The 18,694-nt window shown below is 49.3% G+C and overlaps 1 protein-coding gene across 1 annotated transcript in view; it reads left to right on the top strand.

Moving 5' to 3' along the window:
• The window catches only part of LOC135818875 (complement receptor type 2-like), a 27,092-nt gene extending 11,174 nt beyond the window's left edge, over positions 1-15,918 (top strand). Inside the window, exons 6-16 of the mRNA XM_065332078.1 lie at positions 1,321-1,503; positions 2,130-2,306; positions 3,842-4,027; positions 5,176-5,346; positions 5,934-6,125; positions 8,111-8,284; positions 8,705-8,893; positions 9,816-9,986; positions 10,543-10,737; positions 13,079-13,276; positions 14,314-15,918. Of these exons, the coding sequence (XP_065188150.1) occupies positions 1,321-1,503; positions 2,130-2,306; positions 3,842-4,027; positions 5,176-5,346; positions 5,934-6,125; positions 8,111-8,284; positions 8,705-8,893; positions 9,816-9,986; positions 10,543-10,737; positions 13,079-13,276; positions 14,314-15,083 (2,606 nt within the window). The 3' untranslated portion in view covers positions 15,084-15,918. The remainder of the gene's footprint in view (positions 1-1,320; positions 1,504-2,129; positions 2,307-3,841; positions 4,028-5,175; positions 5,347-5,933; positions 6,126-8,110; positions 8,285-8,704; positions 8,894-9,815; positions 9,987-10,542; positions 10,738-13,078; positions 13,277-14,313) is intronic.
• Positions 15,919-18,694: the final 2,776 nt, after the last annotated feature.

Genomic DNA, 18,694 nt, shown 5'->3' with positions numbered 1-18,694 from the left:
ACCTTTGAAAAAAGTAAAAGGACTGTACATTTATTGGGGAAAATACGGTAATCTCTTTTCACTTTTCAAGCCTTTAGCACCTACATGTATGATTCAATCTGCCGACTTCGCCTTCCAAGATCTACTTACAGCCACGCTGATTAGAGACGCCGTATAGGCATAGATCGCAGTGCATACAGTACATTTACCGGAACTAAAAAATAAATAATTTGGCCGGGAGGGCGAAAAATCGGGGAGGGCGCAGACGATAAACAATCAATTTTGTTTACTTGGCCTTATGTACAGACTAGGGAGTGACAAGTGATGCAAGCACAGTCTTTCATGCAACAACTTGAAAGAGTCCAGCAGTTCACAGCCATTATAAATTATAATTATATGATGTGTGTGTATGTGTATGGTTGTTGGAGTGCGCATCCAACATGTGCTAGAGCTGTTAGCCAGATAGTTGTAGAATGCCAGTACCGTCGGCCAGTGTCGTGCAATGTTATCGCATGAGCTGATTGTTTAGAAACTGGTGGTGTTAGTGGACATTATAGCGTAACTTGCAGTTCCTTGGTCCATTTTTCTTTTGTTTAACTTGAAACCATGTGGGCATAGCACTGATATTGGAGGTGCGCTCTCTTGGGGGTTAAGTTACGTACTCTTGGTAGCATCCCATGAAGGTATGCGTATGTACTTCGAAGTATGTATACCGTAGTTTGCAGAGTATAAGCCGCACCACCCCCCCCCCCCCTGTTATATATGTACTCTTGTTAGATAGGTACTCATGTGTACTGTACATAGTAGTATATACCTACTTCTGTAGCACTAGCATGATCTAGCATGATCACACTGCACATGCTCTTGTTCATGGCTTTTTCCCCAATCTACTTGGGCTAGCTGGATGCTTGTGTGCATGGGGATCAGGACACAACACCTCCCCCCCCCCCCTCTTTTTTGCCATGAAATACAGACATCTGTCCTATTTATTTCCGTTAATTTGATCGTTGGAGTATAAGCTGCGCCCCCTTTATTTGGGCGAATTTTGAGTGTTCAAAGTGAGGCTTATGCTCCGGAAAATACGGTACATTGGAGTATGTTTGTGTAGACACCAATGCACAGTCACATGATGTGAGTCTCCCGATCCGAAAAAGACGATTATGTCATTTTTGAACCGGCTTTCAAGCTTTCTGTAGCACGACGTTGCTCCAATCCAGGCGATCACCGTGCAACAACCTCCGTTAAAATCCGCGTCCATCATAGAGCTGCATGTACATGGTAGCTTGAGATGCAGTACTTTGAACGCCGACATTTAGTGTCTGTGTTCTTCGTGTTACACAGCTGCAGGCTGTAGGTCACCAAAGATCCCCAACAGCATCCCTTTCAATGTTCCGTGCATGCACGGCGTGAGAGCTCAAGTCTACTGCCTGACCGGCTATAGCTTGGTCCCGGCTAGACCGGGCGACGGTGGCACTATGGCGTACCTCAACGGTATCGGTTGGACGGACATTCCACGATGTCAAGGTACAGTACAGTCGGGCGCCGAAGAATGGGGGGAGGGAAGGGGAGGGGGGGGGGAAGGGGAGGGGTCAGGGTTCTAGCCTAGCCCGTTCTTATTTTTAGCGAACACGGCAGTGTTTCGTTCCTATTCGTTGGTACAGTCTTATCTGTTAGAGCATTTATGCGTCTAAGTGTACATTATTATTGTACATTTCGGTTTCCGTTCTTATCTGGAAAAGATCCAGCATAGACCATTCTTAACAATGCATAATATATACTTCTTGAAGTATTTTCATATGCCCTTTCCCTATCTAGCCGCATGTGGTGAACCAAAGTAATTCCCACCAAACAAACCTAGATCCTGGTGACTATCGAAGTATCGATTTGTTGGTACACACCAGGCGCGGACACAAAGAGGGCGAACGTTATCCATATTCGATTTGCATGTGTGTGCGTACGTGTGTGTGTATATGTGTGTATGTGTGTGTGTGTGTGGGGGGGGGGGGTTGTGTGTGTGTGTGGGGGGGGGGGGTGTTTGTGCAAGTGTGTGTGTGTGCATGCATGTTGCTGATCTATCCCAAACCGGCCCTGCCATGATCCTGTGCCTTTTGCATCTTCTGCCCCGTGCCCCTGTACATGTGCTGGCGCAGCACCTATGTGCCCACCTCCGGGCCCGGTGGCCAACGGCAGCCTGCAAATCAACGGTCGCAGTCCCGGCGATAGCTACACAATTGCGTGCTCGTCGGGTTACAAGCTCCGCGGCGACTCGAGCACGGTCGTTTGCCGACCAGACGGATCCTGGGCGCAAAAGAACGCAACCTGTCAAGGTAAGTGTCCAAATAAGGCTGCAAGCTTGCAACGCACTCGCGTTGCTGGTGTTGGCGTATGCTTAATTTTATAGTGGGAATCAAAAAAAGGATGAGCTTATTATTAACAATGGACTCGCTGGGAATAAAAATTAAGGATGGTGTGGAAAAGTAGAGGTAAGAGAAAGAAAGAAAGAAAGAAAGTGAATGTGTAAATCCACCGTACTTGACCGGTTTGCAAAACTCCCCATGTGTGGCTGTGTATGCAGGATATGATCGGGCTAAAGGCTAAAGTTGAGCTTAAACCTGCCCGTGATAAAGGTATACCCGAACCTGATGGGGTAGAAGTATCTGGGCCGGGGGGGGGGGGGCACATTCACTGTTGGCTCCCAAGACGTATTTTACGGTGTCACGTGATGAACATACATACATGGATGGAGATAATGCCCGATACTAGTACCGTAAAGTACCGCCAGAGCGCCCCACCATCTCATCCTTTCGTGGTCGTTTTGTGGAGGTGGTCTGCTGTCTGTAGGTCATATGACATGAACCTTGTACCCATATTGCACGTTTTGCAGTCAATCCGTACCTTCGACAGGACACAAGCTCCACCCAAAAACCTGCCAAGTGTGACCTTAGTACACTAAGATTCTCACATCGTACCCACTTCGTTGCACTCTGCCATACGATTTTCCTTTCTCTGGCTGTAAAATCAAGGTGGGGCGCTCTCGCGAGACGGGGTGCTCTGGCGGTACTTTAAGGTAGTAATGGGCTTTCTCGGCACTTGTGCCAGTGATTGTGAGACTTATCCACTCACCCCCACCGTTAGGTGCTGCATCTGCCACTAGGGGTTACTGGGTGTTCGGGAACGGACATGATAATTTACTTTATTTTTATTTTTTTACTTTTTACGTGATAAACACTGCCTCCCCAGTTCTGAACAAGTAGTCGCATAGTATTGAGGGTTATCAACTGCAAGTGACATTTGAAGACGAAACGGTTAGGAAGAGTTTGGGTACTAGTCAATGGCTGCCATGATGACGTGCTCACATTCAGGAGGCAGTGGTGCACTGCAGTGGTGCACTGAATCGGGACCGCAGCGGTGCACTGTGAATCGGGACAGCAGTGGTGCACTGAATCGGGACTGCAGCGGTGCACTGTGAATCGGGACGGCAGTCGGTGCACTGTGAATCGGGATGGCACATTCTGGCCTGCGAGCATGTGTCCTGGGGTGCATGTGTGTCGAACGCCAGACTCACCGGACCTTGTTACCTTGACGGTTCACCATTGCTGTCCGTTTTCGTTGCATTCTATTATTTACTATGCTAGTCATAGTTCGTCGTATATATATTTTCATACCGTTCTTTTTCTTAATCTAGGAGCTGTGGCAATGTTTATGATCCACAGCAAGAAGGCAGCAATGCCTGTACCTATGTACCTATGTACCTATGTACCTATGTACCTATGTACCTATGTACCTATGTACCTATGTACCTATGTACCTATGGTGAAGTAACATAAAGATAACATGATTGTGTGTCTCTTGTTCTTCCCAGAAATCACCTGCAGTTTACCAGCCTATGTTCCAGACGGCCGGGTGAACTTCACGAGCTTAAGCGAAGGCAGCGTGTACACGGTAACGTGCAACCAGAACTACAGGCTGCCGAGGGGAGTGCCGGCAAATCCACAGGCGCGGTGTCGCAGTGACGGGACCTGGGAGCCACTGCCAGTCGTGTGTGAACGTACGTTTTTTTATAAGGACAATGGTCATCGCCTGGCTGCTCAAGCACTTGTCAGTGTGCACAGACACTCCGCTGCTCATGTCATTCATTCAGTCTTTCACACAGCAGCACAGCAGAGCTTACGTGTCGCGGTGTCTTATACTGTATAAGCAGAAATATTCGTCTGGAATTTAATTTCGTCTTTTTCGTCCAAGGAGCTTTTGGACTAAATTAAATGTAGGACGAATATCGATTTGTCCAGCGTTTCTATACACTCTTATGACCCACGGACGAAATTTTCAACCGGACGAACTCCTTTTCTTTGGAGTTGGACGAAATTATTGACCGACGAAATTTTCTGCCTCTACAGTAGTTCAGCCTTGCTCATAGTTAGAATCCTGTTTTGTATACAAGCCTGGTTTTCATGATACAGTTAAACCTGTCAAGGCGACCGCCCGGATACGGTGACCACCTGTCCAAGAAGACCACTGAAACCAGGATCAAGGGATGCTATTTCCAGTCAAATGACCCTGGATAAGGAGACCACCTGGTAACAGAGACCTCGTTTTTGAAGGTCCCTTGAGCGGTCGTCATAGCCAGGTGTCACTGTACATTGTCGGAGTCTGCACAAAAGCCTGGTTTTAGTGTTAACATACACAGAAATACCTGGTTTTAGTGTTAACATACACAGAAATACCTGGTTTTAGTGTTAACATACACAGAAATACCTGGTTTTAGTGTTGTAACATACACAGAAATACCTGGTTTTAGTGTTACCATACACAGAAATACCTGGTTCGGATAAATACCTAACACTGACATCGGCTTCCACAGGAATAAGCCCGGCTTTAATACGCTACATGACCCTATATTACTCTGCACATACTCAGTATGCAGAAGAAACAAAGACATGAGATACTCACTGGTTTGAGCGGAACGGGTGAAAAGGAGAAAAGCCTGAAGAAGAAAAATTGACTGTCGCCACCAGGACTCGAACCATGAACCTTGGCTTGAGTCCGGCCTTGCTCTCTAACCACTGAGCTCAGTATGGCGTAGCTGGCATCCCAGCAGCCACCGGTCGACATTTTCTTCCGACTTTGTACGTTTAGAAAGACGCGAGACTTGCTCCGTTTGTCGATGTGCTGCTCGTGTCATTCTGTGCTTTACAGGCGTAACCTGCCCACTGCCTTCCATCCCGGCTGATGGCTACCTGACTATCACGGGGTTAACAGTGTTCAGCACCAGTGACTTGCACTGTGACCGCGGATACACTGTCCAAGGAAAATCAATCAGGGTTTGTCAGCCTGATGGCACCTGGTCTAAACGAGGAACTTGCCGACGTGAGTGACAATGTATTACATTTTGCTTTTGTGCGTGTCACGGTGGGGCGGGGGGCATGCGTCTGTGTGTGTGGGGGGGGCATGTGTGTGTGTGGGGGGGGGGGGCATGTGTGTGTATGTGTGTGTATGTGTGTATGTGTGTGTGTGTGTGCGTGTGTGTGCGTGTGCGTGCATGTGTGTACGTACGTAAGTGTGTGTGTGCGGAGGGGGGGGGTGCGCACACACCCACATGTGTGTCCATGTGCATGCATGCGTGTGTTTATGTGTGTGTTTGTCGCCTGATGATGATGATGATGATGTGCATACAGCCAGTCCCTATACAAATAGCAAGCACACATTTTTTTGGAAAACAAGACTAAACAAGTAGGGCCACACCTAGCAAATCGCGTTCCTCCGCCGACTTTTGTGAAACCCCTTCCAGGTCCGAGCTCTAAAGCGGAAGTTTGTTTACCAGTGTTCTTCTTGGCAAACCATCACTGCATACATAGCTACTCCATGTGTGCAGTCAAGTAACCCTGGAAAACAAACCGAATTCTGTGTTCTTTTCTGAATCCGCTGATTTCTTGTCTCCTCGGTACGCACAATAGCCAAGGCAACTTGTCCGATCCCAGTACCGTACGTACCCCATGCTCAACCCGACATCGGCGGCCATTTTGAAAGTGACCACTACTCCCTTGCGTGTGATGCTGGATTTAAGGCCTCGCTGGGTGATTATGGAACTGATATATCTTACTGCGGATCGGACGGCGCATGGTCAGTGTTGACCGTCACCTGCAAGCGTACGTGTAGCTCATTCTCTGTGTGTATATGGCGGGGAGGGGTTGTAACGGTGTGCGTGTGTGTGTGCGTGTGTGCGTGTGTGCGTGCGTGTGTGCGTGTGTGCGTGTGTGCGTGTGTGTGTGTGTGTGTGTGTGTGTGTGTGTGTGTGTGTGTGTGTGCATGTGTGTGTTTGTGTGTGTGTGCATGTGTGTGTGTGCGTGTGTGTGTGTATGCGTGTGTGTGTGTGTTGGTGTGTGCATGTGTGTGTTGGTTTGTGCGTGTAATGCCAGCGCAAGTTGCTATGTCTAGCATAGCTGTTTGCTATCATCGCTTCGCGATGGGCATGTCTGAGGTCTGAGGTGTATGCGTGCGTGTGGTGTGTGTGCGTGTGTGTGTGCGTGTATGTGTGTGTGTGAGTGTGTGTGTGTATGTATGTGCGTGTGTGTGTGTGTGTGTGTTTGTGTGTGTGTGTGTTTGTGTGTGTGTGTGTGTGTGTGTGTGTGTGCGCGCGCGCGTGTGCGTGTTCGTGTGTATGTGTGTGTATGTGTGTATTGGTGTGTGTGTGTGTGTGTGTGTGTGTGTGTGTGTGTGTGTGTGTGTGTGTGTGTGTGTGTGTGTGTGTGTGTGTGTGTGTGTGTGTGCATGTGCGTGTGTGTGTGGTGTGCGCGCGTGCGTGTATGTATGTGTGTGTGAATGCGTGCGTTTGTGTATGTCTGCTCTGGAGCTGGGTCAGCCACCCATCTGGGGGGGGGGGGGGGGGGTACTTGCACCCATTTGTACAACACGACCAGGTCACTTTCAACCTGGCTTGGAGTACCCATGTACATGTACATGTCAAGAGTACTTTTAGCAGTACTTCAGTACTTCAGGTCAGGTTCGCACTGACAAGTTCCAGAGTTTTGCCCTGACACTGTGACACTGTGACAGCATTCTCAGTACAGTACTTGTGGTGTACATTTATGAGCCTCGCACACACTCCCCTACACACACGCATGCACTCCCCTACACACACGCATGCACTCCCCTACACACATTCGTGCACTCCCCTACACATATTCACGCACTCCCCTACACATATTCACGCACTCCCCTACACACATTCATGCACCCCGTTTTCCGCTCACCCTGTCTCGCTTACGGGTCGTCGCAAAAGTTTTTTGTCGTCCCTGAAACGAACATGATTCATTTGGGGGGGGGGGGGAGGAGGTGCGAGCCAAAATCGCAAGTCGACCGACACTGTACATATGACATGTACATGCATGCGATATTCGTCGTCCAGCATAGCAAGCTGTGTTCGTTTCAGAGGGAGGGGAGGGGGTCCGAGTACGAAATGAACGATGTTCGTTTCAGGGACGGCAGAAAACTTTTTCGACGACCCCTTAATGTATGCACCCCTTTTCCCGCTCGCCCTATTTTCCCACTTGCTGCCTGCACCCCTCTTTCCCTCCATACCTTTAGCTACACTCAGAAGGCTGCTCTTGCGCAGGGGCTGCTTCTCCCAGTCTTTTTGTGCTATTCCTAACCAGCAGTCCTCTGTGTGCTGTTCTCCCAGTCCAGAACATTTGTGATAGTCCAGTCTCTTTCCTTTGATATTATAGCCATTATAAAAGCCTTACGTGTGTTCTGAGACGAGTAGTATAAAGAGTAGTTGACTTGTACATAATAGTATAGTAGTCCCTTATTTAGACTACATTGGCGCCCAACCTGGGGCTCGAACCCTTGACCCATCGTACCCCCCGCAAGTAGGTACGGCGTGAGGACACAGCCTGTTGGGACGGGGAGCAGTGGCGCAAGAAGGACCCATGAGTGTGTGTGATCCGCGGTAGCCTAATCGGTAGGGCACTGTCCCGGAAGGACAGGGGTGCTGGGTTCGAATCCCGCTCGTGGATCCTTTTGCAACACTTGGCAAGTATGCCATGCTTGGATCGTTTGTGCAGTACTACCCACTCACACCATCCCCGCTGCTCGGTGTGTGTACTGAGTGTGACTTTTGTGTGCTTCACAGCCGAGTTCTGCCAGTTGCCGACGCAACCAAGCACAGGAGTTATCGCCGTTGGCAGCCTGGCCATAGGCGGTACTGCCACCTTGCACTGTCCAGAATTGTATACCCCGCGTGGACCCACGCTGATAACCTGCACTGAGAGCGGTACCTGGGTGCCAAAACCAGGACGGTGTGAAAGTAAGTTACACAACGTGCGTGCGTGTGTGTGTGTGTGTGTGTGTGTGTGTGTGTGTGTGCGTTCGTGCGTGCGTGCGTGCGTGCGTGTGTGTGTGTGTGTGTGTGTGCATGTGTGTGCGTGTGTGTGTGTGTGTGTGTGTGTGTGTGTGTGTGTGTGTGTGCATGTGTGTGCGTGTGTGGGTGTGTGTGCCGCTCTTGCCGTTTTGTCTCTTGTCTGGTTTTGTGCGTACAGTGTGTGTCACCCCAAGCTACATGGCATGCACTTTCAAAAGACTGGCGGTGCTCTCCTGCCTTGGCAATCCTCTTCATGACATTATGTTGTGAGTGAGTGAGTTGTTGGTGGTCTTAACTCTTAAGCATTCTGGCGAGATAATTGTCTTCTTCATCATGTTGCCTCTTTGTCTTATCCATGACGACCAGAGGAAGTCACATGTCCAAGGCCTTTAGCTATACCCAATGGCCAGGTCAAGATCGATGGGTTGCTTGTGGGTGACAGATATACCATGGGATGTGACTGCGGATTTGTACCCGAACTGGGGTCTATGGGAACGGCTAGCTCAGCATGTCAAAGTGATGGTACTTGGTCACCTCTGACGGCGACATGCAAACGTGAGTGATGTGGCTATATTGCACACTTGTGTATGTGTGCGTGTGTGTGTGTGTGTATGTATGTGTGCGTGTGTGTGTATGTATGTGTGTGGTTTTTTTTGGTTTTTTACTATTATTCGTGCGTGTGTGTGTGTGTGTGTGTGTACGTGTGTGTGTGTGTGTGTACGTGTGTGTGTGTGTACGTGTGTGTGTGTGTGCCTGGGTGTATGCTTGTGTGTCTGGGCGTGCCTGAATAGTATGTCTGTGTGCACATATTTGAACCCTGTGGAGAATACCCGTAATCAGATATTTTAGTTGTCACAAGTGACGACTTGTTGGAAAATTGGTCCGTAGAGAGTTCCGGCGATATCTCAATCGAAGCAAGACGACCATGTGTGTTACCGCATTTCCCCGAATAAGTCGCACCTTTTTACACCCAACTTCAGGGCCAGCAATGGGGATAACATCTACAATCAAGCATGACTTGCTACTGAAGTGAATACCTTGAAACAATATGACATGGATCTGAAATTGAGCGTGCCACTTACAATCTAGTGCGACCTACAACCGGCGAAATTTGGTGTGGTATCTGTACTTGCGAGTCATCATTTCTTGACTTGCCACACAGCGCATGCCTCCAGCTGTTTTTTTAAATTAATTTTTCTATTTTTTATGTATTCACTGGTTTGAGAGAAAGACACAAACGGGTAAAGGTCTGAACAAAAAAAATGACTGTCACCACCAGGACTCGAACCAGGGACCCTCGCTTGTATGTATGGTTGTTCTTTTGTTGACTGCTTCGTTATACTTCTGAAATCCTCTTGAAAGCATATCAAACTTCCGTGTTCCATGTTCTGACTGAGTACATAATATGGTATAAACTACAATACACGGTATTCACCAGCTTGAGTGTATGTTACACTTTCCCGTCTGTCCTGCACAGCCAAATCCTGCCCACTGCCTGTGCCGCCAGCCAATGGCTACGCTAACGTTCTACACCTGGATGTTGGCAGTGCGTACGCTCTAGACTGCCTGGAAGGCTATGCCCTCCGTGGAGCAGGGTATGTGCGGTGCAGAGCGGACGCCACTTGGGAGCCACAAGGCACATGCCAACGTGAGTACCGGTAACATGTTTTCTGTTCTGTCGAATGTTCGGGGTGGGGGGTGGGTGACAGGGGGAGGGCGGGGGCGGGAGGTGTGTCTGTGTCTGCGTGGTGAGAACACAGCAAGCTTTCATGGTTACTCTGTATGCTTCAACGAGTGCATGCCAAATTCAGCCCAAAAGCGTACGCATGTGATCATTTCGGACCAAAATCAATGTTCCCGCCAGGTTTCACTGTGAAAAAGCAAGATTGCTCTGGCTGCTCCGGCCTTGAGGTCGGAGCAAGCAGAATATGTTCTGGCCGACCCAGAACAGGCGCAGTCTCAACCGAACACACTGTTCTGGTGAATCCTGCTTTAGGTTGTACCAAAATCGATGGTACCGCCGGGTTTTAATGTGAACAATTGAACTGCTCTAGCTGCTCCAGCCTCGAGATCAGAACAAGTTGCGGCCGGTCAAGAACAGGTGCAATCGTAACCAAACACCCTGTTCTGGTGAATCCTTCTCTAGGCTGTACCAACCAAGTGCGCCCTCTAAGCTCTCTTGTGTCTTTTTTTTTCACGCACAGCATTGCAAGGGCGTAAAAGTTGCCCGATACCACCCCACGTTGCCAATGCTGATCTGGTAGTTGGTGGCGTAACACCCGGCAATAAGTACTCCGCACAGTGCAGAAGCGGGTACAGCCTCTCAACCGGCGCCGGCAAAGCTGAAGCAACGTGTCTCGGCACCGGCCATTGGACACCGCTGGCGGGCAGGTGTGAAGGTGAGCTTTAAACCCTGGGCCCAATAAGCCCAGTGCGCAATGATGATTATAGTAATTTGTACCATAAATACCCCACACGGCCATCTGCGCATGGTCGTCTGTCGTCTGGGGCGTTGAACAGTGCATTGCTGATCTCAGCATACTAACATGCATTACTCATACCTTCCATATTTGGCAATGCGCGATGGGCCCACACCGTACTGGTCTAGAGTGCTTTCACATCTCGGTCGTGTGACCGGGTGGTGATCTAATGCAGAAAGCGTACTGGCAAAACTGGCAGATGCCGTTGTTGACTGGTCCAGCCAGCGGCCATATCAAAGGCTTTGTGTACGATATGGCGGGTCACATGACCTCAACACCAGTAATCACGTGTTGCCTGTTAGCGGGGCAAACAGTTGCCTTGGCGGTGGCCTGACCAAACTGGACCGATCCCTTCACCCCTGAATGGCGGTCTGTGCATAGCGAAACAAATATGGCCGCCACCGTCGTGTGACCCCCTGGTGTAGAGAGCAACCGGCAGAGTTTGTAACCCACAGGGCTATCCTGCACTGTCTGGTCATGTGGTGAATGTCTGAAGGCCCTTCAGCTCTGTTCCAGATGATACCATCATTGCACCTGGCTGACACACTGTGCTCGCAATGTTCGCACACTGTACTCAGAGTCTCACACATTTTAGGCACCCAGGATGGCAGAGGTCGTATCTGTTCACGGGGGAGACAGATGAATCCCGGGACATACCACCCTGGGGCCTAATAAATTACAACTCCGAGGAGAGGGCAACTTTGTCTAGTTGTTGTTGTTTATTTTAGAGCAAAGAGGAAGAAATGTGTCATGCGCATGCGCATATCTGGTGAGGGAGCTGACGTCATGCAGCGAGGTCGCTACAGTACTCCCCCACCAGAGAACAAGCGGAGCGCAGAGAACGACAGAGAAAAAAACAAGGAAATAGAAAGAGCGCTGCATGTGGCGTACCCAATGTTTGTTAACGAGGCTAACAAAGGCCGAAACAGAGGAGAAAAATGCAGAAAGCGAAAAGAGATGCATGACAGAGGCGGGTTAACATGTCAGAGGTGGATTAACGTGACAGAGGTGGAGAGCATGTCAGAGGCGGAAAGAGAGAGAAAAAAAACTGTATGCAAACTGTGAAGGCAGAGGCAAAGACGCGCAGTAATCAATTGCAGGAAAACTTGCCGATGAACAGCCCATGTAGCCGTGTATCAATGTGGCGAGGCGGCGACTGGGTAGTCGGCAGCCAATCCAGGTACGGAACATGACAGCAATACAATGTTGTAGTAGTAGCAGCAGCAGTGCTGGCTCCACGACTGGGGAGGCTTTGCGGGTGGGAGGGGGCCAAGCTCCAGCTTGTGGCCGGCGCACACTGGACGGTGGTTGGAGGGTGGTTGCTCCACAGCTGCTCCAAGTCCAGGCGGTGAGGTGCGGATGTTGAGGCTCAAGTTTAATGTCAACAGCCGGTGATTGACAGGCAGCCAGAATGCGGTGCACGCAGGAACGGACTCAGTCACTGCGGCGAAAACCAGTGATGGCTGGCAGGCTGACGGGCGGAAGCAGCATGACGACGGATGGCGGCGGCAGGAGGGCGTAGTCCGCAGCAGCTCCAGGTGTGCCGAGGGCGGGTGGGCGGCGAGAGGCACCACGAATTCCCAAATCCGGAAAGTCAAAATACTAGAATGCTCCGCGAGCGCAGCGTCGGGGGTCACCAATTTAGGCACCCAGGATGGCAGAGGTCGTATCTGTTCACGGGGGAGACAGATGAATCCCGGGACATACCACCCTGGGGCCTAATAAATTACAACTCCGAGGAGAGGGCAACTTTGTCTAGTTGTTGTTGTTTATTTTAGAGCAAAGAGGAAGAAATGTGTCATGCGCATGCGCATATCTGGTGAGGGAGCTGACGTCATGCAGCGAGGTCGCTACAACATTGCCGAAACTGTGCGACTCGCACTGTGCTCAAACCATATAAACATCAAGAAACATGAGCATGTACACGAATTCTCTTGGCTGTGCCTATAAATAAACACATAAATAAATAAACACATGTATTTTTTATTAGTAAACCCACAGTTGGAGATCAATACTTTTAAAAAAACATTCAATATTCCAAGCATTTATTCTTGAATGTCTCAGTACCCTGTCAGTCTTGTGCCTAGTTGTTGTACTTCCTGACTGTATATAGTATCTAGTTACAGTGGTGGAGAGTTCCTCTTAACTCGTTTCCATATGTCCTTTTCCTTTCTACATTTATCATTGGCTCAATACCCGAGTTTCACATTTGTTCTTGATTGTTGTCTTCGTGACGACCTTTACATTTTATAACTCTCAGCACAACTCCAACCAGCACCATTGAAAACCTGTCCAACTCCGGTGCAGCCAGACAACGGCCGTATTGAGTTCAACAACCTGCAGATAGGTGGTATGTACACCGTGGAGTGCTCCGCGGGATACGTTCTCAATGGATCTCGACTGGCACACTGCACACAGAATGGTACCTGGAGTGCAACCCAAGCGACCAGGTGTCAAGGTGAGCAGCAGCAAACTTTGCATGCAATTATGTTGTATTTGTATTTATGGATTCTCCATCGGCCTTTAAAATAGCCTGAATCAAGGGAGTCTCCAAATCTGTATCTACATTTTCTCCACTTCCAATGTAGCCTTGTCACGCCAAATACTATGGACAGGTGCGGGGCAGTGCAGCCATTAAACCATCGTCGTGACTCGGCTAGCAAACGAGAAAGCACCCCCCCCCCCCCCACCAACATCGCCACTACCACCATCACCCCCCCCCCCCCCTCTCCCCCTTTCTGAATGCGGAGTGTTTCAAGGTTGTTGAATCGGTACTGGATACACAGGCTGAGGTTTATTTTAGCGAAGACGGCTGCAGGAGTAGGCTGCATGGTGGACTGGCTTCCCAGTATAAACCTCATTAAAAGGCGGATATGTTGGTTCCAATTCCAATCAACCCTAGCATCAATGTAGAGAGAGAGAGAGGGAGGGAGAGTGAGAGAGAGAGAGATACTGGGACGGTGTGTGTGTGTATGTGTGTGTGTGTGTGTGCGTGTGTGTGTGTGTGTGTGTGCACGCGTGTGTGTGTGTGTGTGTGTGTGTGCATGTGTCCAGTGTATGCCGGAGTATGTGGGGTGGTTGTGTGTAAAAAAATGAAAAAATGAAAAATAGAGATTCATTGGCCAGAAAAGCCACTTCAATCAGCTGTGTGGTGGATACCAGGCTAAAAATTAGTGGCGGTCAATTCATCAGCCTTGCAAGCTGTTGAATGGTGTAATCCCAGCACAAGTTGCTATGTCTAACATGGCTGTTCGCTATCATCGTTTCCGCGATGGGCATGTGTGTGTGTGTGTGTGTGTGTGTGTGTGTGTGTGTGTGCACCCGCGTGCGTGTGTGCAAACTTGTTTGTGTTTGTGTGTGTGTGTGTGTGTGTGTGTTTCCCTTCGCTTCCATGTATGTGTGTGTGTGTGTGTGTGTGTGTGTGTGTGTGTGTGTGTGTGTGTGTGTGTGTGTGTGTGTGTGTGTGCGTGTGTGTGTGTGTGTGTTGATATGCAGTCGAAAGCACTAGTCTTCCACCAACAGAAGCATTCTCCAACGCAGCCGGCGGCTGGATCAAACGCCCTGGCAACATCACCGTCACCGTCTTGATCTGCGTTGCTGTGGCTCTGGCTATGCTGGCCGCGTGCACAATGACGATTCATTGCCGACAGAAGCGTCGGGCCATGTCCACGCCAGTGATCAGCAGCCATTCGTCGAGGCATGTCTCCCCGGACAGGTACAGGAAGCACGGGCAGCAGGCCTACGGATCTCAGAAGTCGTTCTGCCAGGGCCGACTGGGCTCGGACGATCCGGAAAACTACAACGGAACTCTGGGCTCGTATATCTGGCGTCCGGCCGTCGGCTCGCCTGACTCCAGCTCCACGCGCCACTCAATGGTGTCGAGGGGTCCGCCGCTGCCCCTGCCGCCGCGGTCTGACTACGCCAACCCCAAGGACCCGACGTATCTGGACTTAACCAACCCCAATCTGGACGCTATTTCCACCGCGTTCAGCTGCGTGAGTCGCAATCAGGCTGCAGTGAACCGCACTGAGTCTCAGGAGACCTCACTGGGTTTCGATCCACACGTGTCCGTTCTCTGCTCCAAGGAAGACGACTCCAGCAACGACGATGCGGGCTACATGCGCGACGTGGATGTGGTGGCCGCCCGAAAGAAAGTGCTCTCGAAGTCGTTTAAGAAGGTCAACAAGAGCCCGCCGCTTCCGGAACAGGGAGTGCAGGCCTCGAAATCCTTGCCGCGGATCATGCCAATGGGTGGCAGCAAATAAGCCGCCTGACTGTGAAATGCAAGTGTGACTTGTCGGCTGCAGGGTCCTCTCCCGGAGTGCTGAAGGCCTGAAGCCGGCGAGCAGGTATAGAGCCGTGTGAATGGGCCGCCTGAACGCCATTCGCAAAGCGACGTGCACTCGCTTCTCTGGTCTATACGAGGCGGCCCGGACATCGCGGGCGGCGTGGACTAGCACGTCAGTGCCGGTACTGCACGCCGTGTGTATGCTCGGTGTAACCCGCACTATAGAGTGAGTGCAGTACGGTCATGCTTGCAGCACCACAATAGTCCCTTTCAGACTGTGGCATTCCTTCCTCAAACTATTGATAGGGGGATTTAATCCAGTTCTGATTTTAATTTCTTTCAACGGTTGGTTCTCCAACGGCCACGGTTGGTTTTACCGCCTTCCCGCTCATTGGCAACAGCATGCCTTGGGATGTGAAATGATTACCATAGATAAATACTTTGAAGTAAATAATTCAGTAATTTCGGTAGAGAACGCGCACCGTCGTTTAGCATACTACCCAGTTTTGAGGTATAAAGTTATAAACTATACTTAGACGTGAAACAATGCACTATATCACACACACACACGCACACACACACACACACACACACGGTTTAGTGTATGTTACGAGAGATGCCGATGGCCTGATTTTCTACATGTAGTTCAAATTCAAGCCTCTTTTGGCGTGACTGTGCAGACCCGATTGGCAGAAAAAAATGCTGTCCTGTCTGCTCTAAGTTAGTTGTTCTTCTCTAGCATGCACGGACCTCAGAGTTGACACTTGTGTGGAGCGGCTACTTACGCTTTACCGGTATACTGTTCTCAGTGTGGCGGCTTGAGGATACCAAGCACACTGAATTGTCCCTTTTAAAAACTTTTAAATGAACCATACGCGGCTGCATCGAAATGCATGTGCGTATCCATCAGTCTGGGGTCTATGCACGTCAGAGGACGACTTTTTTCATTTTTTTTCACGGTTCGCGTGAGACTCGGCTGGAAGCCCAGTTTTCCGCATCCGTCGTGGGAACGCCACCACCCTCTAGGATCAAAGGCGCAGATAAACGGTGGGAGGTGGGTAGATCAGACCCACCACTAAGTGGTCAAAGACCGAAATCCCATAAGCTGCATCCATGGTACCCTCGTGCCAGGCCACAAGTTCCCAACTTGATAACTGTGGGTCGCAGCACGGTTACGTTGACGACTTGCATAGAACAAAGTAATACTGCACTGTTGCTGCAAAATATATAATAATGCTGATGTCCAGAGCTAGAGTGGTTTGAGCTACCACACACACTGCACCTATTTAGACCCCACCAGGTTTTTTTTAGACAAGGATTGTTTTTACTGTCCAGAGTCACAGTCAGTACTTGAGTCCAAGCACTTGCTAATGAGACTCCAATTCACCTACATGTACATCATTGCTTTAGCTCTAGGTTCACCTTGTCACACGTGTTTTGCTCAATGAGTCTCTCGCACCTCTGGAAGTGTTCCACCATTATTCTACACCTCATCCTCCCTTGAACAACTTATTACTGGTATGGTATAGAGCAGACTGTGTGTCGGTGAGTTATAATCCGTGTTGTCACTGATGTAGACAAGGTGTGCATTGGTGGTCGATTCCAACACTGTGGCTTCACAGGTAGTGTGGATTGGACAGATATCTGGCGCAAGTCTTGATCTGTCTCATTCAGATCTTGTCCGCTACCGTTGCTATAAGTATAAGAGAAAATCTGTGGGTGCACATCCAGTGCATTTAAAAGGCCTTGTGGGCAGGCGTGTACATGTACTAGCAAGAGTACATAAACCTTTATGTACTCTTGGTACTAGTACATGTACCTGTCCTTTTGCACACCGTCATACTCTGTCTTAATTCAACCTCCTGCCTCTCCGCTGCAAAAAATAACTCCTTCGAATTCTCACAGTAAACACAAAATTAATCATATCAGTGGCATACCCTTTTTAAGGGGGCACATCACCCAAAAAATTCGTATGGCATTCAATTGACCGTAACTTTGGTGTTTCTCAGTGGATTTGAGTGAAATTTCGACCACACACTCCTGCCACTATGCTGGCCCTCAGGACATGATTTACAAGTTCTTGCGCCTCACTGACAGGCTTTCCAGGCCGGAAAAACTCGAATTTCCGGCATAGTGGTATGGTGTGCGAGCCACCCAGGAGCCAAACAAATGCATTTACATTTTTTTCACATTTTCGTGCCCATTCTGTCCGTGCGCGGGACCCAAACCTAAAACAAGTCCAGAAGCAGCCATGGGTGGTGGGGTAGGGCCCCACAACGTGGCCCTGGAATCTGTCACAACGGAACGAGTGGGCGTTCTCTCACGGACTCCCACAGACCCAAGTCAATTTTTGAATTTTTTTAGGTTTAGCACGTGCTACGAGGTCGTACCTTTGATACAACATCCAGTGCTGGGACCTCCACAGCAAGCCATTTCCACAGCGCTGCACACCAAATCCAGGATGCCCTCAGAAACCGGCAAAGACTGCCACTCACGTTTCACTACTGCCTAGTACTGAATCCTACCTGACTTCTTGACACGACTCAAACTTGCCAAAGTCACTAAATCAACGTCAACTACAATAATCAAGCCACATATCTGCAACGTCACGAGGGTGCTGGCAAAAGTCCTGTTGCACGGCGGCGGGCTTCGCCCGCCGCCGTGCAGCCCAATACGTGGATTTTAAACGTGATTTTTGGGACTTTTTTGGACTTGGGGCAAAATTCTGCACACTTTCGCGTGTTTCCATGATACGACAAGTTGCGCACGCGGTCTGCTCACATTCAAATACAGTGCTGCCAACAAATGACAGCATGCAACAAAAAAATCTTTCCTTGCAAGGGCACATTTTCGGCCCTAACTCTTGAACGGCTGGTCAGATAGGGACACAATTTTCAGAGAATTTGCAGCTATTCATGCTCTTTCAACTGACGTAGCACTCAATATGAATTTACAAATTCGATTTTTCAGCGAATTTTTGGGTAGTCTGCCACCTTAAGGTAAAAGCAAGAGTACATATTTTTTATGTACTCTTGGTAAAAGTAATCGATTTCGTTCCCGATGGAACTTACGACGACCGCTAGCACCTGGTAAATCCTGCGGGCTGCTAAGGAAACTGCATGTACATGTATAGGTAGACAAGTCTTATTAGACCAATATCAAGGCAAACCGTGGAGGGTGAACAAGTTTAAAAAACAACCATCTATTACTGCAAATACCGGTAGTACCAAGACAATCAGCAGAAAGAACCCGTGAAGTGGTGCAGTCTCTGCAGCATGCAGGGAATGGTGATGAGAAAACGATTGTGTCAACCAACTCACTACGTTGTAGGCTGCAATCTGCACTGTACATGTGCGGGTAAATAATAATAATAATAATAATAATAATAATAATAATAATAATAATAATAAGACAAGTGCGGAGCTAGCCGTGTTTGTGTGTGGAAGTCACTGCGGGTGTGAGTAGACCTTTGCGGATAATGCCGGCAGAAAAATTGGCAGAATTCGGTACTTTTTCTGGTAAGTTTCATGCATGTTTGGTATGTGGATAAAGAAATGGAGCAGAATTCGAGGAATTTCCCGCCTTAAG

This window comes from Sycon ciliatum, chromosome 6, assembly GCF_964019385.1.
Source record: "Sycon ciliatum chromosome 6, ocSycCili1.1, whole genome shotgun sequence".
Classification (NCBI taxonomy): Eukaryota; Metazoa; Porifera; class Calcarea; order Leucosolenida; family Sycettidae; genus Sycon; species Sycon ciliatum.
Note: the sequence above shows the minus strand (reverse complement) of the source record. Positions and strands in the feature narration are given on the sequence as shown.